General features: G+C 51.5%; 2 protein-coding genes across 3 annotated transcripts; both read right to left on the reverse strand.

The window, feature by feature from the left end:
• Positions 1-452: 452 nt before the first annotated feature.
• On the reverse strand, positions 453-12,535 carry Rab4b (RAB4B, member RAS oncogene family). Of its 2 annotated transcripts, XM_051162651.1 has the most exons (8): positions 12,391-12,535; positions 10,048-10,128; positions 9,667-9,781; positions 6,965-7,027; positions 6,721-6,875; positions 4,749-4,844; positions 4,519-4,649; positions 454-864 (listed from the first exon to the last, which is right to left on the reverse strand). In XM_051162651.1, the coding sequence occupies exons 1-7, from the start codon at positions 12,404-12,406 to the stop codon at positions 4,534-4,536; spliced, it is 642 nt and encodes a 213-aa protein (XP_051018608.1). In that variant the 5' UTR covers positions 12,407-12,535; the 3' UTR covers positions 454-864; positions 4,519-4,533. The 2 variants fall into 2 exon arrangements, with proteins under 2 accessions (XP_051018609.1, XP_051018608.1); XM_051162652.1 differs by lacking the exon at positions 6,965-7,027 and having other exon boundaries at positions 453-864.
• An 806-nt stretch (positions 12,536-13,341) lies between these two features.
• Mia (MIA SH3 domain containing) lies at positions 13,342-15,185 on the reverse strand. The gene is made up of 4 exons (XM_051161950.1): positions 15,032-15,185; positions 14,808-14,941; positions 14,251-14,361; positions 13,342-13,440 (listed from the first exon to the last, which is right to left on the reverse strand). The coding sequence occupies exons 1-4, from the start codon at positions 15,156-15,158 to the stop codon at positions 13,417-13,419; spliced, it is 396 nt and encodes a 131-aa protein (XP_051017907.1). The 5' UTR covers positions 15,159-15,185; the 3' UTR covers positions 13,342-13,416.
• Between the last annotated feature and the right edge of the window lie 5,330 nt (positions 15,186-20,515).

The raw sequence follows: 20,515 nt of genomic DNA on the forward strand, positions 1-20,515 counted from the left end.
ACAGTCCACTCACGTGCCGCACCGTCGTCACATGTTCCTAACACTGTCTCACACACAAGTCCTGGAGACACTCATACATGTCACACACAGGGGTGTCATTGCTGCACACAGCACTTCAATCAATCATGCACTGCTATGAAGTGTGTACACAAACTGGGCAGGCGTGGGTACACTGGTACTCCCAGCACGTGGGAGGCTGAGGAAGGGAGACCTCGAATTCTAGGTTAGTCTAGGCTATAGCAAGGCCCTGTGTCAAAAAAAAAAAAAAAAAAGGGGGGGGGGGAGAAGGGTTGTAGGAAAAACCAAAGAAAAGACATGTGTACAATGACAAACTCTGGCCTCAATGAACGTGTGAGCCAGGATGTACCCCAATATATCCACAGACCAAGTCCCACCCAGGAACATGGCTCCCAACACGAAGGCCCATTCGCAACTCCCATCAGGGACCTCTTCTGTTTCCTCAGAATGACGGAGGCCACAACACAGGTGTAAACAATGCTTTATGGAGGACCAGGACAGGATGGAGCAGGCCTCCAGGTAATAAATAACAGACTTGCAACAACAGCGGGCCAGGCAGGAAGATGGGGCCAAGTGGCCCTGGTCTCAAGCTTTAGGAGTTCTTCAGGTGCGGTTAGGGGCTCAGGGGAAACGAGTTAGCTGAGACAGAGGAAGCAGCAGCAGGGGTGGGTTCCCCCCTTCCCCTGTGGCTCAGTCTTGCCCCAAAGCCAGGCCCCAGCCGGCCAGGGAGGGGGACTAGGTGATAGGGCAGCGTTTCTGGGACTGGGGCAGATTGGGGCCTGGCCTCTTGGGGCCTGGTTCCGGGCGCCAGCCTTCGGGCAGGGCTGGTCCAGGAGAACAGGTGAGCTGAAAGAGAAGGGTATCATGACCTGGGGGGGGTCCGGGTTCTGTCTAGCTAGAAGCTCATCACATTACTGAGTACCTTCGTGAGCTGTGACTGCTTGTATGCCCTTTTTTCTTCCCATCTGTGCCCCGTCTGACTTTGTTGCCCCTCTACAGGTAATGTTGGGGACTCATTCTCTGAACATCTCCTTATTTGTCCACATCAGTGGGGGTCACACATGTAATCCTGAACTCAAGAGGAACAGGCGGGAGGGGGTTGCGTGTAAGACCAACCTGAGCTACATAATGAGAGCCTGTCTTGAAAACACAAAGCATTGGGGGAAAAAATGTCAATTTCTGTGTCCCTTTTTATCCCTAATGGTCCAGGCTAGGCCTCATTCTGGTGTTTTTCTTTTTTTTTTTTTTTTTTTTTTTTTTTTTTGGTTTTTCGAGACAGGGTTTCTCTGTGTGTAGCCTTGGCCATCCTGGACTCACTTTGTAGACCAGGCTGGCCTCGAACTCACAGCGATCCGCCTGCCTCTGCCTCCCGAGTGCTGGGATTAAAGGCGTGCGCCACCACGCCCGGCTCTGGTGTTTTTCAAACAGGAAAGATAGACCAGATTAGTGGCCACTGCTTTGACTGCCTACAGACAGTTCTAGGTGTTCTAGAAATTACCTAAGGCAAATCCTGGGCATTCGTATGTTGTAAAGCTTCCCAGCTTATTCTTTTTTTTTTTTAATATTTATTTAATTTTAATCTATATGCATTGGTGTGAAAGTGTCAGATCTTGGAGTTACAGACAGTTGTGGGTGCTGGGAATTGAACCTGGGTCCTTTGGAAGAGCAGGCAGTGCTTTTAACCACTGTGCCATCTCTCCAGCCCGTTCCCGGCTTCTTCTAATGTGCCCTATTTCAAGAGAGGGCAGTGGTGGTAGGGCTCAGACTAACTTTTTGTCTGAAGTGAAACCACGGGGTGTGGTGGTTCACATCTATAATCCCAGCACTTAGGAAGTAAATTAGAGGCCTCGAGTTACAAGCCTGAGTCTCAAAAAAAAAAGTAGCTCAGTTGGCAGTGCTTGCCTAGCCTGCATGGGCCCTGGTTCCATCCTCAGCACCCCATAAATGCAGTGGGGTAGCACTTCGGAGGTCAAAGCCAAAGGATCAAAAGTTCAAGGTCACCCCTGGCTACACAGTAAGCCCAAGGCCAGCCTGGGATATGTGTCTCTGAGTTTAAAGGAAAAAAAAAAAGCAGAGGAAGGGGAGAGGAGGGTTACTCATCAACTTCTTTAGAAAAGAAAGTATCAGGCTGGCCCTGGTCCCACACCTTTAATCCCAGTGTCTATCCCGGGAGGCATAGGCAGGTGGATGTCTATGAGGTCCAGACAGCCAGGGCCATGGAGAGAGACCCTGTCTCAAACATAATAAAAGATGTGTTGATAACCGGGCGTGGTGGCAGAAGTTTATAATCTGAGCACTTAAAAGGCGAGAGGATTGATGCAAATCCAAGGCTGTCCTAGGCAAGTTCCAAACTAGCCTGAGCTACATAGCAAGAACCACCCCCTCAAAAAAGAAAAAAACCAAAGGGTTGTTTGGATGGTTTTTGGTTTTGGTTTTTCGAGACAGGGTCTCTCTGTGTAGCCTTGGATGTCCTGGACTCACTTTGTGGACCAAGCTGGCCTGGAACTCACAGTGATCTATCTGCCTGCTCTGCCTCCTGAGTGCTGGGACTAAAGGCGTGCGCCACCACGCCCAGCTCTGTGTGTGTGTGTGTGTGTGTGTGTGTGTGTGTGTGTGTGTGTGTGTGTTTTAACAATTGCGTTTTCTCTACAGATGACTTTGTTGGATAATATTTGACATAGTGGTCAATGGAGTCTGTACAAGCACTGGTTACATGTGACCCACTGAGGGCAAACTCTGAAAAAGACTCTACACTAAGTTTGGAGGCACCCACCTACTGAGATATTCCTTTTAGAATTGTGTGGTGCCGGGACTGTACCCCGGAAGGCCACCTGCATGTGAGGCAGGCACCCTACTACAGCGCCACAGAGGCAGCTCAGTCTTTAAGACGGACAGGCAATGGACTGCCCTGGGGATCGAGCTGCCCGCTAATGTCATGCCCCGCGCTCAACACGCTCCAGTTCAGTCATTCATCCTCCTCCACACCCACTAGGGACTGGGTGACTGACCCCCCTCCCCCATTCTACAGAGAAGGAAACAGGCTGAGAGCAGCAAGTGCAGAGGCCAGGAAGGAAGAACACTGTCTAAGGGGCTCGCCCTGGACTTTTCTCTTTCAAACCCCATAGGCATTCCGTCCGGAACATGCTGTCTCTGCCTGCAAAACAGATCCAAGCCGAAGGACTTTACCCCACAGCCACGCGAGACTTGCCAGGGGTGAGGCTTCCTGAAGTACAGAGGGGGGAAAGGCAGCAAGGACACCCACAGCCACAGAGGTGAGGAAGGGACCTAACCCTGCAGGGTCCTGCAGGTCTGTCAAGGAATCTGGACCATGCATGGAAAAGCCAACAAAGCTTCTGGGAGGCGGTTTACCAGGGCAAAGGGCAAGAAAATATGGCCTGAAAAGAAGACCCAAAGAAACAGAACTCTCTGGACTCCTTGACTCCTTTGACTAAAGGAGTAGGGAAAGGTGTGAGAGTCCCTGGGGGCAGGGTGACAGGGCCGCCCAGACCCTGCAGAGGGTCAGCCACCAGGCCCAGCAGCTTCTACAGAGTGCCACGGGCCCTAGGAGCCATGGACAGATCTGAGCTTTGCACAGAGCCTCTGACTGCCACTAAAGGGAAAGAGACTGGAGAGAGAGAAGAGGGGCGAGAGAAAGCAGCCACTTCTCAGTGGCCCCTGACTGGCCTCCAGGGTGTCTGTCTACTCCTCCCTACCACCTGCAGGGTCTTCTGTATCCCAGGCTGGGCTCCAGCGCTGTGATGCACCAAGGCTGCCCGGCTCCCTCTCTGCTCAGTAGTCTCCCGCAGCGCTACAGCATGCGGGGAATAGACGAGAGACTTCCCCAGGGCCTTCACTTCTCACTGGCCAGGTCCCCATCTCGTGCTGCATCCTAGTGCGCTCGCACACGTACGCGCACGCACACACACACACACACACCACGCTTGACCCTACACCGGGGCCTCTGCACTTCCTGTTTTCACCTGTCCTCTGAGTTTTTGCTCAAATGTTCCCTTCTTAGATAATGCTGTTTAAAAGGGCATTCCTCACCTTGTCCACCTTAGCAAACTGTTTCTCTCCACAGCTCTTTCCCTCCCTAACTACTGTATCATTTATCTAAGTGTCTCATCTCTGTTCTGTCTTCTAGGAAGACAGTGTAGGTACCATACAAACAGGAATTTTTGTTTGGTTGGTTCTGGTCTGCTTTGCCCACTGTTGTCTCCCCAGGGGCTTCACCGGGTCTTAGCGCATAACAGAGGTTCCCACAGCAGTGAGCCCCACGAGTGTAGGCTGAGGTGCAGGCTGAGGCTGGTAAAGGCCTGGGGTGCAGAGGGCCCAAGGGTGTCCTGGGGCTGGGAGGATGGCTCCTTTTGCTTCATGGGCTTTTATGTCTTTGTCACTGTTTCTCTTGTCACGTTTTTTCCAAGTCTTGACGGCTGTTGTGCGCCCCGCCCCGCCCCTGCACTGGAAGCCCTCTTGCCTCTTGGGCCCCCAGCATCCCACCTGGCTCTGCAGGTCTCAGCAGCCGCAAGGCTGAGGGGCCACGGCCTGGGCACTGCGAGGTTGCCGCAGCTGGCGGAGGGATACATCACCGTACTGAATGCCTGAGCCCATCCTCTCCGGGTCTAGTTCACCTGTGGGAGGGGAGATGTCAGGCGTGTTCCTCAGAGCCCCCGGGGCCTCCCTGCCTTTCACCACACCCCCATCTCTCACACGGAGCAGGTGGGCCTCACCTGAGTCGATCTTGTTGAGGATGGTGCGCGCACACTTCAGGAAAGCTTCTTCCACGTTCTCTCCTGTGAGAGCGCTGGTCTCCAGGAACATCAGCTCTGGAGGGGCAGAGCCGCCATCAGTTCCCCGACCCCATCCTCACCTTGGGCACTGTGCAGGATTGCCCTGCCGGGTGGGAGTGATGGCTCCATACCCACCCTCTTCCTTCCCAACTCAGCTCCCATCCCGTCGGTCCCCAGAAGGCCCGCCCTGATGTCCCAGCCTGAGTCAGGAGGCCCCTCCGGGCTCCATCAGCTTCCAGTGCCTCCCTGTCCTAGCAGATGTCACTATCAGCATCCTGTCCCCAAGACTCACTGAGCGCAGCCCCAAGCCAGCTAGCGCTATGTGACAGGGTAAGCTATACTCGGGACTCAAACCCACGTCTGCCTGGCAGCAAACGTCCCCTAAACTTGGGGGTCTGAAAAACAGGAGCCAGCCAGGCAGTGGTGGCGCAGGCCTTTAACACCAGCACTCGGGAGGCAGAGGCAGGCGGATCTCTGTGAGTTTGAGGCCAGCCCGGTCTACAGAGTGAGTTTAGGACATGAGGGGATACACACAGAGAAATCCTTTCTCAAAAAAATAAATAAATAAATAAATAAAAATAAAAGAAAAAAGAAAGAGGAGGCCGTGAGTTAGGCATGCTTGTGTACCCTCTGCAAGCCTGGAGGAGAAAGAAAGGCAACCCAGATGGTCAGGAACATTGGGTCAGCCTGGGCAACACAGCTGGCCTCAAAAAATAAATGGATGTATAATAAACTTTTTTTTTTTAAGCCGCAGATGTACTCAGGTGAGCCCTAACACCATATAACTTGCGCATGGTAGCTCATGCCTGTAATCCGAGTACTATACAGCAAAGTCAGGAATTCAAGGTCCTCCTCAGAGACAGGGAACTTCAGGCAAACCTAGGCTACATGACACTCTGTCTCAAAATAACAACTTGCTAAAAATTAAAAATAAGAAAGAAAGATGGGACATAGCCAGATCCCAAGTCAGCAGATGTGGATAGTCTAAACAGCCCATGTTTTATTTTGTTTTTCTTTTCTTTTCTTTGGTTTTTTGTTTTGTTTTTTGGTTTTTTGGTTTTTGTTTTGGTTTTTAGAGACAAGGTTTCTCTGTGTAGGTTTGGCTGTCCTGTAAACTCTGTAGGCCAGGCTGGCCTCGAACTCCCAGAGATCTGCCTGCCTCTGCTTCGCGAGTGCTGGGACTAAAGGCATGCGCCACCACACCGGGCCCATGTTTTCAAATGGATTAAACCTAACCTTTCCTTCATGCTCCTGGCCCTGTCTCTACCTTCACCTGGCATCCTGGTGCTGAGAACTGAAAACGGGGCCTCAGCCATGCCAGGATGAGGCTCCTCAGCCCTCCATGGTGGATTCTGAGTAAGTGAGCTACTACAGAGCATGTCCCCAGCCAGGCTTGCAGAAACTTGTGACAGGGCAGGTCAGTTTTCCTTGTCTCCTAAGCATCAGTGCCTGTCTGCTTGGGTCCCAGCCGCCCTGGTTCGACTCCTTTATTCACAAAGGTATCTATCTTTATAGCCACCTGAGTTTGCGGTATCTACCTTAACCACTGCTCTCTGCTGCCTCCCCACTGTGGGGGAAGTTTATCAGCAGCCACTCTGTACCAGGAAGAGCTAAGAGCGTGTGGTGGTGGACTGGCAGGGCCCTTGGCCAGCAGACTGTTCCTCCCCAAGACCACAGTAATCACAGGACTCGGCCTGCTGAAGTCTCCATGTTTAAGATAGAAGCATCCATCAAAAGCTGAGGAGACGCATGGCGCACAGGAGGCTGGCCACCCCTCCACCCCTCACGGGGGCCCACGCATGGCACACAGGGGGCTGGCCACCCCTCCACCCATCAAGAGGGCCCACGCATGGTGCACAGGGGGCTGGCCACCCCTCCACCTCTCACGGGGGCCCACGTCGTGGCTGCTCACCATTCTCCTGAGCAAAGCGGGAGGCCTCTAAGAAAGTGACCTCCCGCTCGGGGCCCAGGTCCCTCTTGTTGCCGCACAGGATGACCACGATGTTGGGGCTGGCGAGCGTTCGGGCGTCGGTCAGCCACGCAGCTAGCGAGTTGTATGTCTCCCGGCTGTGAAGAACAGACGGAAGAGGGAGGCAGCACGGGAGTAGGGCCATCGTGCCCAGCTCTCTCCCATGTCACCCAGACCCTGCACCCACCTGGTGATGTCGTACACCAGCAGGGCTCCAGCTGCCCCTCGGTAATAACTCCGCGTCACCGACCTGTGGGGCCAGGGGGACCCAGTCACCCCCAAGGCTGGGATCTGCCCCGGGACTGCCCCCCTCTATAGAGAGAGGCTAGTGGTCCGGAGGCCCCCCTGTACTGTTGGCCCATGCCCTAAACCTTGGTCTTCCTGAGACACAGCGTTTCTGCCTCACAGTCTAGCTCAATTGTGGTTATTTGGGTTAGCTTTTGCAGAGAGTCTCACTCTAGAGTCCAAACTCGCCTGAAACCAAGTAGCCCACTTGGCCTCAGGATTAAGGCAACTCCCCTGCCTCAGCCACCTAGAGGGGCTTTGGATTGGGGCCAGGGCCTGGCACACACTAGGAAGTGCTCTAGACAGAGCTACACTCCAACCGTTCTAGTCTAATTTAAGGCCATGCTAATGTACCCAGGCTGACTCCAAAGCCTGGACTCTCTTATTTATTTCTTTTCTGTTGGGTGGGGGGTGGGGCGGTGTGCATGAGCCCCACAGTACATGTGTGGAGGTCAGAGGACTCTTGGAGGAACTGGGTCTTTCCTTTCACCGTGTGAGTTCACGAGCTCAGACTCAGGTCCTCAGGCTGGCAGCACTCTTGCCCGCTGAGCCTTCTTGCAAGACCATGTCACAAACTTCCAGTGCTCCCGCCTTAGCCTTTCAAGGAGCTGCGATTACAGGACTACACCACCACCACACCCAGCTTACTTTTCTTTCTTGTCTGTCAGTCTCTCTTCCTGTCTCCCCCGCGCTCACTTTTGCCTTCCCTCTTTGGTCATCAGCATTTCCTCAGTATCTCCCATCTGCCGTCCGGGCCAAGTGCTCCGCACCTTCTACCTGTCCCTCCCTGCTGTCTGACACAGGCCCCTTTCCTGGGTGGCCAACTCCCTCAGTCACCAACTTGGATCCCTCTGGAAAGCACGCACTAACTGCAAACCCAGGCCCTGCCTCACGCCTGTCTCCTTCGCCCTCTCTCAGCCTCTGGGTTCTACATAGCTCACCCAGTCAGTGCACACATAACTCCATGAGCAGCCGCTCCTCCGTGAGTTGAATATACCTCCAGCCCCCACCCCCGTCTCTCCCTCCCTCCCGCTCTGTTCCTCACTCTCAGGGCTTCTGTTTCTGCAGACCTACTAGGTGGCCCAGCCTGCACATTTCCCATTCTCCAGTATACTCACTCACCTCTCCTTCTCCTCACCTCCCCCTGCCCACCTCTGCCCACCGCTCTGCTTCCGGCGTGTTCCTTCCACACCTATTCCCTCCTTGATTGTGCGTGTCATCTTTATCGCTCTGCCTCTCCTTCCCCCTGAGGTGGCAGCTCCGTGAGGTTTCCCTGCCTGATTGTTTTAATATCCCCCTTCAAATGCTACTCGGGGCTGGAGAGAGGGCTAGAGGGCTCAGCGGTTGGTTAATAGCACTTCCTGCTTTTGTAGAGGACATGGGTTCCATTCCCAGCGCCCAAATGGCAGTACACAAGACCTGTAATTCCAGTCCTAGGGTATTTGATAGCCTCTTCTGATCTCTGGGGCCTCCTGCACTTACAGGTGCACATACATGTACTCAGGCACACACACACACAGACAATTAAGTAATTAATCAAAAAATAAAACTCTACCCCTTTTCACACCCTTAAGCCTTTCCCTCTGCCCTTTCTTCTTTCTGGTCCTGAGGATGGCATCAAAAGTCTTGCACAAGCTAGGTGAGAGTTCTGCACTGAGCCACACCCCAGCACCTCACTGGGGGATTCTGGGCAGGGGCTCTACCACTGAGCCACACCCCAGCCCCTCACTGGGGGATTCTAGGCAGGAGCTCTACCACTGAGCCACGCCCCAGCCGCTCACTGGGGGATTCTAGGCAGGGGCTCTACCACTCAGCCACACCCCAGCCCCTCACTGGGGGATTCTAGGCAGGGGCTCTACCACTGAGCCACACCCCCAGCCCCTCACTGGGGGATTCTAGACAGGGGCTCTACCACTGAGCCACACCCCAGCCCCTCACTGGGGGATTCTAGGCAGGGACTCTACCACTGAGCCACACCCCAGCCCCTCACTGGGGGATTCTAGGCAGGGGCTCTACCACTGAGCCACACCCCAGCCCCTCACTGGGGGATTCTAGGCCGGGGCTCTACCACTGAGCCACGCCCCCAGCCCCTCACTGGGGGATTCTAGGCAGGAGCTCTACCACTGAGCCACGCCCCCAGCCCCTCACTGGGGGATTCTAGGCAGGGGCTCTACCACTGAGCACTACCACATGCCAAGCTTCCCTTCTCTCTCTCTCTTTTTTTTTTTTTTTTCTATCTTTCTCTCTCTGTGTCTTCTGAATTGGGACTGAAACCTAGGAGCTTACACTAGTTAGACTAGCGCTCTCCCTCTAAGCTGCAACTCCAATCCTTATTTCCACATGAGCGCAGACTGGCCTACATGTACCTCACAGTGCTCCTGCTGCAGCCTCCTGTGTGTCTGGGAGTACAGACTCGAACCACCACATTCAGCCCTTTCTCACCAGGACGTCCTCTCTCCTCAGACACGCCCTATGAGCAGTGGTCTTGTCTCTCCCCACCTGCCTGTCCTGCTCAGCATCTCCTCGCCCTTATTTCATCCCTGAGGGGCTCTACACACCTTCCTCTATTGCCCCCTCCCCTCCATGAGAACCCCAGACACCTACCGAAACCGCTCCTGGCCAGCAGTGTCCCAAATCTGTAGCTTCACAGTCTTCCCCCCAACGTTGACCACCCTGGATCCAAACTCCACGCCGATGGTGTGGTTGGAGTCCTGTTTGACTGGGAGTAGGAGGGGAACAGGAGGCAGTGCAGGGGTTCCTGGGGTTCCCCGATCCTGCAGGCTTCCTCCTCCTCCTCTGCTGGGTTGGCAGAGAACTTAGCAAAGACCGTCCACCAAGGCTAGAGCCAAACTACAGCACTAGCTAAACGCCAATGGTGGCCTGCTACCTACCCCATTTACTGCCCACTGACCCACACCACGGCCATAGCCACGTTTCCCACACCATGGCCACGGCCACATTTCTGGGGTCCTGCCAGTAACTCACACTTATTCTCAATGAACTGATGGAGGAGACATGACTTGCCAGTTCCAGCACTGCCAATCACCAGGAATTTGAAGAGGAAGTCTAAGCAGATGGCGCCAGGATCAAGGGTGCCCACAGGGAGAGACAAACAAAGGGAGTAAGAGGAGAAAACCAGGAAATCAGAAGGAAAGATGGAAGCAAACAAAAGCAGAAACAGAGCCATACACAACCAACCATGAAACAGTGTGGATTTTGTTTGTCTGTTTGTTTTTAAACATCTACAGTACTGTGGGTAGAACTTAGGACATCCTACATGCCAGGCAAATGTTTTTCCATATTGACCTACCACACAGCCCAAGATGACTCTTTTTTCTTTTTTTTCCTTTGTTTTGTTTTTCAAGACTGGGTTTCTCTGTGTAGCCTTCGCTGTCCTGGACTCACTTTGTAGACCAAGCTGGCCTCGAACTCTCGAACTCACAGTGATCCGCCTGCCTCCGCCTCCCGAGTGCTGGGATTAAAGGCCTGCCTGGCTCAGGATGACTCTCTTGTCATTTGTTTTGTGTTTGAAACAGAGTTGCACTATGTATTCCATGACCTAGCTGTGCTCAAACTCTAAGCAATCCTCCTGCCTCAGCGTCTAAAGGAGTGACGGGGATTACGGGTATGTGTCTCCATACACTGCATTCTTTTGTTTTTCTTTTTCCCCAGTCAGGGACTCATTGTGTAGCACTGTTGGGCCTTGAATTTCAATCCTCCCTGCCTCAGTCTCCCCGCTGCTGGGTTAGCAGGAGAGGCCAGCACACTCCACTTTTCTTTATTTTAGAGTATTAATCTGAGAGTTGGAGAGATGCCTCAGAGGTTAAGAGCACTGTCTGTTCTTCCAAAGGACCTGAGTTCAATTCCCAGCACCCACAATAAGATCTGGTGCCCTCTTCTGGTGTGCAGGTGTACATGCAGGCAGAATACTGTATAAATAATAAATAAATAAATCTTTTTTTAAAAAGAGTATTATTCTTGGGGCTGGAGAGATGGCTCAGAGGGTAAGCACACTGACTGTTCCTCCAGAGGTCCTAAGTTCAATTCCCAGCAACCACATGGGGGCTTACAACCATCTATAATGTGATTTGATGCCCTCTTCTGGAGGGCAGGTGTACATGCAGGCAAAGCACTGTACACATAATAATAAATAAATAATTTTTTAAAAAAAAAGAGTATTACTTTGTAGTCCAAGCTGGCCTCAAAGTTGAAGCGGCCCTCCTGCCTCACTCTCACAAATGTGAAGATTACAGCATACAAGACTAATATATATATATATATTATATATATATATATATATATAATATATATATATATATATCCATCTACCACAGTCCTAAAAATTGTTATGTTATGTATGTCAACAGCTCATTTAATCCCAAATAAAGCTCTAAAGAGATTAGTATACTAAATATCCCTACCTTCCTGACTAGGAGAATGTGGCCAGAGAGGTTAACTGGCCACAACAGCTAGGGACGAGCTAAAATTCAAACGCAGACTAACGGTCTCCACAATGCAAGACCTTAGCTGATGCATTTCAAAAGCCACTTCAACAAGGATTAAATCTGGCCTCCACTTCCCCATCCTACCACCCTCTCCATTCATCCAGTCTGTCGAGGCCTCTGACATTTGGGCCTATTTCCTAAACCGGTTCCCTCCTCCGAGTACTTACACCAAAGTCTTTGGCTTTTCCATACGTGCTGAGTGAATGGAGCTGCCACTGATTCTTGTCCGAGCTCCTACCACCCTCCAACCTCCCTCTACCCACCTGCCACTCTACATCCATACTGACTGCCCAACTCTGAACCTGCTCTGCCCATCCTCTGCCCAGAACCCTTGGCCTCTGTCCTTAAACTAGAGCCGCATCCCTTGACACTAAGTTTCAAATCTAGAACTCAAGGACACCACCTCTCCAGACCTCTCAAACCAGTCCAGCCCCACAGGGTGTGCGGGGTCCACAGCAGGTGTCCCTGGTCCTCTCTCCAGTCCGGACCCTAGCAATATAGTGACCGTCGGCCCCGCCCTATTCACTCACGCTCCGCCCATGAAGGCTAGCTTCCCTCCTCAGGGCCTACCCCGTACCCTAATTCACCGTGACCAGCTCCTTCAAATCCCGCCCTAGATCTTTTTATCCCATAACAAAAGTCCCTCAAGCTCCACCCAAATCCATTAAGCTCAGCCCCAGACCCACTTAGCCCTGCCCCGTATCGCGGCAGACCCCGCCCCCCTGAACAGAAAAGCCCCGCCCCACTGCTACATCCGCATCCACTACGGGCCCAGCCCCCCCGCCCCCCGCCGCCGCCCCCCGCTTCGGCCCACCAGCCTCACCGTAGGTCTCGGCCATGGCTCGGCGGCGACCGCTGGGGCCGCAATATGGCGCCGCGGCCGCGCCTGCTCCTCGGCCGGCAGCCGCTCCACTCGGGCTGCAGCCTCAGCTCCTTTCCACTCCCGGACCCGGCGCCGCCACTTCCGCCTTCACCCCCCCTCCCGCCCCCCACTCCCGCGCGAGCCTCCAGAGCTGCGGATACCAGGCCACGCTTGCCCAACACGGGGATTGGTGGATTCGGCAAGCGGTGGGCGGGACGAGCGGAGCGGATTGGCGGCACGAGAGGGGCCGAGCCGAAAGGGGCGTGGCCAAGACGAACGATTGGCGGAACAAGTGGGAAAGGGCGGAGGCAGAGAGGCTGCGCCCGGTGGAGGAACGGATTTGGTCAGGAGTCCCCCGGAGCAGAGACGAGACTCCGGATTGGTTAGACGTAAGCCTGGGGGCGGGGACACGAGTGCCAAGAAGGGGCAAGGGCAGGATGGACAGAGTTGGAGGAGCGGACTGCTGGGTGCAATTTCTAACCCCACGGGCCAGAAGGAAGAAAGCTCATTGCTCCCCATCTGCAAGAAAACTTCCTCTGGGCGGAAATGGTGGCGCAAGCCTTCAGCCCCAGCGGAGGCAGATGCCGTTTTCTTTTATGAATTCCACTCCAGCCTGGTCTACATAGTGAGTTCCAGGACAACTAGAGCCACACAGAGACCTTGTCTTGAATTTTTAAAGAGGAGAGAAAAGTCTGTTGTGTGATCTATGCCCTTCTCAAGATCCAACTGGCTCATTGCTGGAGTCTGGAGCGCGCCTAGACCTTACCTTGGAGCAAAGGACTTGCAAATTGAAGCTACCTAGCAACCACTGACGTTACCACGTTCAGGGCATTAACTGGCTAGATTCAGGGACCTGAGAAACGTTTTCTATGTAAATTTCCATCCAATCCCAAAAAAACAGACACAAAACACTTTGTAGTTGGCTGTTGTATTTGCGTTTTGCATAGAGCCTGAAGGGTAAACCGCAGGGATAGCCGTAGGCTGAGTTCACTGGCAGTAGAAATCCCATTTCTGAAAAAAAAAAAGAAAAGGGAAAAATAGGAAACCGGTGATCACATTGCAATGCATCTAGTGGTTCTAGCAAAAGCTGTAGCTCCAAAGAACAGGTTTGCCTACCCAAAAATAAACAAATTAGATTCAAGCCCTGTAACCTCTGCCGTTTTCCAATTAGAAATCACTTGGAAGCCCGGCATGGTGGTGCACGCCTTCAATCCCAGTATCCTGGGAGGCAGAGGCAGGCGTATCTCTGTGAGTTCAAGGCCAGCCTGGTCTACAAAACAAGTCCAGGACAGCCAGGGCTCTGTTACACAGACCAACCCTGTCTCGAAAAACCAAAAAATAAAAATCACTTGACATTGAGCAGGTCCTGGTGGCACATGCCTGTAAACTCAGAAGCCCTCAGGAGGCTCAAGCTGCAGGCTAATGATTTTGAAGCCAGCCTGGGTACATACTCTGTCTCAAGAACACACACACACACACACACACACACACACACACACACACACACATATATATATATTACTAATAACAACAAAAACAATTACTCTTCATGTACAGGTAAGACAATGAGCCAGGCAGTGGTGGCGCACCCCTTTAATCCCAGCACTGGGAAAGCAGAGGCAGGTGGATCGCTGTGAGTTCGAGGCCAGCCTGGTCTACAGAGTGAGTGCAGGACAGCTAAGGCTACACAGAGAAACCCTGTCTTGAAAACCCAAAAGAAGAAGAAAAAGAAAGAGGAGGAGGAGGAAGAGGAAGAAGAAGAGAAAAAAGAAAGAAGGAGCCATCACCCTCCCGCTCCAACCTCCACTTCAAGACACTCACATCTGTCTTCATATCAATTTTGCCAGGTTTCAGAGTCAAGTCCTCCCGAACAATGCTACTGGGGAAATAGCCCAGGCGGGCAGCCGCGTCTCCATAGTATTCTCCCTGGACCTGAGGAAGTTAAAAGTCCACCTGGAAAAATGGCTCTCATGCCTGCGGAATGCCAAGGCACAGTCTTCTCTCTGCCTTGAACCTCAGCTTAAATGCCATTTGCTTGTGGATAGAATGCAGCCACCATAGCTAATCCTCACAACGCCATGTTTGCTGAGGTGTTGATGGCTTGCTTGCTGGTTGCCTGCCTACGCCTCCTAGAATTATCATTCACTGTGGTATCTGAGGTCAGGAAAAGAGCTTGGCACCAAGCTGCTCTGAAATTGTTAAAGTGAAAACGCAGTAGTAATAAAATGTCTTCCAAAAATAAAAACATTAAAATAAATAAATAAATAAAATGTCTTCCTCCTCCCCCCCCAACCCCGCCCCGCCAGCCTTGTTTTCCCCCTTCCCCTCTGAGGGAAAACAAAATCTTTCCATCCCTCCCTCACTCTCTGAAGACTCACACTGCCTCCCCAGAAGAGCCGCCCACGGCCCTTCAGCTTGGAGAAGACATACACCACTTGGCCCCTGTATACGGTCAAGAAGCGGCAGTCAGGGGCCACGTAATCCTGAAGGGCCACAGCCATGGAGATAGGATCTGCGGAAGGAGACGGGAAAGGCAGCAACTTCAAAACAGACCAGCAGCGTAAGCCCTGGGCCCCCTGCCCTTGTCCACCCCGACGCTTACGGCTGCATTCCTCATCCGCACACAGCTTCCGGTCAGCCAGCTTGGGCATGGCACGATCAGCTCCGCTAGGCCCCGGGAAAACAGACAAGACCAGGATGCCAAGGAGCACTGGGGACCACGCCATCATGGACCGAGAATGGCCAAGAGAAGGACGGGGTCTCCAGGCTCCTCCTGCCCTCCCTCTGTGCTGAGACTCAAGGAAACCTGTGTTCTCAATCCTGTCTCCACCCTAGACCAGATTTCACCCCCACCTGCTCCCCAAGGTTGTTACCCAGGCAGAACCATTTCACAGACAGGGTAAGGGCTCTGGGCCAAAGAAAATGCCTACTTGATCCCAAAGCAATCCAGGTCACTCCAAGTAGCAGCTACCCCCTGCCCCGCCCCCCCCCCACCCCCCCCCTCCCATCAGCGACCCAGATAGGCAGGCTGGGACTATCTGATTCCATCATCGAGCCATTTTAGGTACCCGGGCCCTCCAGCGACTAGAGAAGGCGGTATAGAAAACCACCTTGGAATTTCCTGTGCCGAGGGCGCCGAGAACAAGGCAGTTCTTTGATTAGCAGCCACAGGCACAGTTCCCAGGTACTGAACAAACACTGAATGTCCAGCCTCAGGCGCGGCGCGGCACTGTCCCGCTGTGCATCCTCACTGGAAGGCATAGGCTGAACTATTCTAGTCTCAGAGCTTCAACTCCCTCATCTGTAAAGAAAGCGATGAAAGCAAGCAAAGATCAGCAAGTGTTGTTATTGGTGGGTTTGGTTGGTTGATTGTTTTTTTGGTTTGTTTGTTTTGTTTTGTTTTTTTGTTTGTTTGTTTGTCTTTTTTTTTTTGGTTTTTTCGAGACAGGGTTTCTCTGTGTAGCCTTGGCCATCCTGGACTCACTTTGTAGACCAGGCTGGCCTCGAACTTACAGCGATCCACCTGCCTCTGCCTCCCGAGTGCTGGGATTAAAGGCGTGCGCCACCACACCCGGCTCTGGTTGTTTTTTTTTTTTTTTTGTTGTTTTTTGTTTTTGTTTTTCTTTTGTCGTCATTGTTTAATGTGTATAATTGTGTTGTTGCATGTATGTCTATCTACCTGAAGGCCAGAAAAGGTCATTGCAGTATCTATTGCAGGGAAATAGAGCTACACAGTTGGGAGACACTGTGTGGGTGTTAGGAATCAAACCCGGGTCTTCTGGAAGAGCAGCCAGTGTTCTGCTCTTAACTGCTGGACCATCATTTGAGCCCACTCTTTTTCCTTTATTTATTTATTATGTATAGAGTTCTGACTGCATGTACACCTGCAGGCCAGAAGAGGGTGTCAGATCACATTGCAGATGGGTGTGAGCCACCATGTGGTTGTTGGGAATTGAACTCAGGACCTCTGGAGGAGCAGTCAGTCAGTGCACTTAAGTACTGAGCCATCTCTCCAGCCCTTCTTTTTCCTTTTTTGAGACAGGGTTTCACTATGTAGTCCTGGCCGGCCTAAAACTCCCTACATAGATCAGGCTGGCCCCAAACTCACAAGAGATCCACCCACCTCTGCCTTTCCAGTGCTGGATAAGGCATGTGCCACCCTACAGGGTAAGGATTACCTTAGGAGGGGCTCTAACAAGCCCAGTTAACAAAGAAATTGATGCATAGAAAGCTAAGGATCATGTGTCTAAGGTAACTAAGACAGGAAAGGGAGGACAAGATGTGTCTCCCGGTTTTCAGGGGATCACTCTTACCTGACCTGACACAGTTCTCAAAAGGAACACCCCATAAACAGATATGCAGGGAGCAGAGGACCAGGGAGCACGTGACCTCACAAGGATGCAATCAACAGACTCAGGCTGAAACCATAGCTCAACAGCTGTGGCAGTTTACATGAGAATGATCATTATAGGCTAATATATTTGAGTGTTTGGTTCCCAGTTGGTGGAACGGTTTAGGAAGGGAGGTGTGGCCTTGTTGGAAGAGGTGTGTCACCGAGGATGAGCTCTGAGGTTTCAAAAGCCAAGCCCAGACACACCCTGCCAGTACCCCACCTCCGCATCTTGCAGATTAAAGCTCGCAGCTACTGCTCCAGTGCCATGCCTGCCTACTGCCAAGCTCTCTGCTATAACGGCCCATCCACTTAAAGACCCCAAGTAAATGCTTTCCTTTTAAATTGCTTTAGTCGTGGTGTCTCTTCAGGCAATAGAACATCTAAGATGGTGGCTGAATGCCTGTTACTGTTGACTTCAATCCCCAATCCAGTAGTAAGTAACATGACAATTTAGAACTTAAATATAGAAGGGGCCCTGGATGGAGCCTCGGATGCAAAGCCCTAGATTCAATGGCCAGCATTGACCAGTGTGAAGAACTTAGGAAGTGAAGATTTACTTGAAAAGTTTTTTTTTTTTTTAATTTCTTTTTTTTTTTTTTTTTTTTTTTTTTTTTTTTTTTTGGTTTTTTCGAGACAGGGTTTCTCTGTGTAGCCTTGGCCATCATGGACTCGCTTTGTAGACCAGGCTGGCCTCGAACTCACAGCGATCCGCCTGCCTCTGCCTCCCGAGTGCTGGGATTAAAGGCGTGCGCCACCACGCCCGGCTCTTTTTTTTAATTTCACATGCACTGGTGTTTTGACTGCATATGTCTAGATGAGGGTGTTAGGTCCCTGGAACTAGAGTTATAGACAGTTGTGAGCTGCCATGCGGATGCTGGGAATTGAACTCAGGACCTCTGGAAGAGCAGCCAGTGCTCTTAACCCCTGAGCCATCTCTCCAGCCCCTTACTTGAAAAGTTTTGGTCACAATTTGGTAGTTGAAGCCGGTAGCAGAGAACATGAGATGACACGTTGTCTCCGTGTTTGAATTTCCCAATTTAAAACTTGCAAAAGTGAGCCGGTTTTGGTGGCACACACCTTTAATCCCCGCACTCGGGGAGGCACAGGCAGGGGGATCTCTGAGGGTTCCAGAACAGCGAAGACTACACAGAGAAACCCTGTGGGGTGGGGAGGCACGTGAAAGGGTTTATTTGTGCAATAGATACTGCACTGTAAACACTGTACTAGGTTCACATCTTAGTAGCTTGGTCTGTTTGTCAGGACGGGGTTTCTCTGTCTGACAGCCCTGGCTGTCATGGACTCACTTTGCAGACCAGGGTGACCTTGAACTCAGAGCTCCATGCCTCCCAGCTGGCTGTGGTGTACCACTTGTAATCCCAGCAACGGTGACACAGAAGAGGGCAGAAGTTCTGAGTCACCCTCCATCACGTAATGACTTCAAAATCGCAAGGTGTCTCAAAAAATTCAGGGGCCGCAGAGATGGCTGAGTGGTTAAGAACACTTGCTGCTCTTGTACAGGACCCAGAGAAAGTTCCTAACAGCAACATGGTGGCTCACAACCATCTAAAACTCCAGTTCTAGGGGATCTGGCACATTTCCAACCTCGATGAATGCCAGGCCTGCATGTGGTACCTATCCATCCATGAAGGCAAAACACTCATACAGATAAATCTAAAATTAAAAAGCAAAACAAGCCGGACATGGTGGTGCACGCCTTTAATCCCAGCACTCGGGAGGCAGAGGCAGGTGGATCTCTGTGAGTTTGAGGCCAGCCTGGTCTACAAAGTGAGTCCAGGACAGCCAAGGCTACACAGAGAACCCCTGTCTCAAAAAACCAAAACCAAACAAACAAACAAACAAAAAAACCCTTCCAATATAAGGAAGTGTACGTTCAGTATTAAAAGTGATTTGCGGGTACAAATTATGTAGCTCAGTGGCAGAACATGTGCATAAGCACATGTAAAGCTGGGAATTAAGACCCAGACAAAATAAACAGGTAGGTATTTAGAAAGCATTTACCATATTGGCATACTGTAGAAAAGACTCCACTTCCCGAAGCCCAATTTATTCAAACACTGTAGCATAAGTAGACCTGAGCCCACTCAGTGCTTCCAATGTACTCAGTGTCAAAATCCTTACCGGATATGCGTGAGGATATACAGCACAAAACAATCAATTTCCACTAGGTTTCTTGTGGGTCAGAAATGTTGGCACTTCATGTGAGGGTTGGACTTAACTGTTGGGAAGGGGGGCTTTATTCTTTGTTTCTTTTCTTGTTATTGTTTTGGTTTTTTGAGACAGGGTTTCTCTGTGTAGCCTTAACTGTCCTGGACTCACTTTGTAGACCAGGCTGGCCTCAAACTCACAGCGATCCGCCTGCCTCTGCCTCCCGAGTGCTGAGACTATAGGCATGCGCCACCACGCCCAGCAAGTAAATTCGTAATTATAAATGACACGCCATTTTGAAGACTGAAACGAAATCTCACTCAGTTCCAGGTCAGCCTGCCGGTGATGTGCATGGCATTTGCCCGGGACACCCACACTGTGTATGTAGCCGCCCATCATTCATGGAAGCAGACCCCGGCTGGAGTCACCCCTACCGTACTTCTCAGTGGACCCAAGGCACGCATGCCCAAGAACCTAGTGTGCTGACGTTTACCTCTAGTCTCAACATCTGGGGGTCTGGGGCAGGACTCGGAATCTGAAGTCAATCTGGAACGCATAGACCAACCACACCAGAAAAAACATGTAAGTTTATTATTTATGTGTATGTAGGGGTAGGTCTGTGTGCATGTGAGTGCAGGTGCCTGTGGAGAAGAGGGTCAGATCCCTCTTGGGCTGGTGTCACTGATGCTTATGAACGAAGTGGAAGCTAGGAACAAACCTGGAGCCCCTGAAGGAGCAGCAAGTGGCCGTAACTGCTGAGTCATCTTTCCCCCATCACCACCCTGGAGGAGGGGGTGGAGGCGGGACAACACATTTAGCCAACAAGTTTAGTGCTTTCTGCACAGGATGAGGTAAAAAAAAAGTTTTAGTAAGAGGAAAAAGGATCTGGGCTGGAGAGATGGCTCAGTGGTTAAGAGCACGGATTGCTCTTCCAGAGGTCATGAGTTCAATTCCCAGCAACCACATGGTGGCTCATAACCATCTATAATGTGATCTGATATCCTCCTCTGGCCTGCAGGGGTACATGCAGGCAGAGCTCTGTATACATAATAATAAATAAATAAAATCTAAAAAAAAAAAAAAAAAAAAAAAAAAAAAAGAGGAAAAAGGATCTACAGAAATAACAGATTAAAAAAAAAGTTGCTAGCTTTACTGCCACACCTCAAAGTGCCAAAGTTACAGCCATTAGATGTGATGAGGGCTTAGCTGAGTTGAGACGAAAGAGGTGGGATGGGATGGGAGATACTCATCAGTGTCTCCAGGCAACAGAGGTCACGGGCTACAGTAGGAAGCGGGGCTAGGTAGATGGCCTAGATCCCACCCCAGCTCCATCTCAAAAAAAGGGAAAAGATGGAAAAAACGGATGTTGGGATTCTGAACTCTGGATTCAGTCAGACTTGCTCTGCTTGGGGGTGGGGTTTCTGAAGCAGGACACCAGTTCAAACACACAACGGGATTTAAAAAGTATGAACAAAGGCTGGAGAGATGGCTCAGAGGTTAAGAGGCCCTGAGTTCAATTTCCAGCAA

This window comes from Acomys russatus, chromosome 19 (genome assembly GCF_903995435.1).
Source record: "Acomys russatus chromosome 19, mAcoRus1.1, whole genome shotgun sequence".
NCBI classification, from domain to species: domain Eukaryota; kingdom Metazoa; phylum Chordata; class Mammalia; order Rodentia; family Muridae; genus Acomys; species Acomys russatus.

Coding starts and splice junctions, on each gene's coding strand:
- Mia (XM_051161950.1), bottom strand. CDS start 15,158: ATGATGGCGTGGTCCCCAGTGCTCCTTGGCATCCTGGTCTTGTCTGTT. Junction 14,362..14,807: donor GGCTCTTCTGGGGAGGCAGT/GTGAGTCTTCAG, acceptor TAACTTCCTCAG/GTCCAGGGAGAATACTATGG. Junction 13,441..14,250: donor AAATTGATATGAAGACAGAT/GTGAGTGTCTTG, acceptor TTTTTTTTTCAG/AAATGGGATTTCTACTGCCA.
- Rab4b (XM_051162651.1), bottom strand. Junction 9,782..10,047: donor TCAGTTCATTGAGAATAAGT/GTGAGTTACTGG, acceptor TCCTACTCCCAG/TCAAACAGGACTCCAACCAC. Junction 4,845..6,720: donor CCGCTTTGCTCAGGAGAATG/GTGAGCAGCCAC, acceptor CTGCCCCTCCAG/AGCTGATGTTCCTGGAGACC.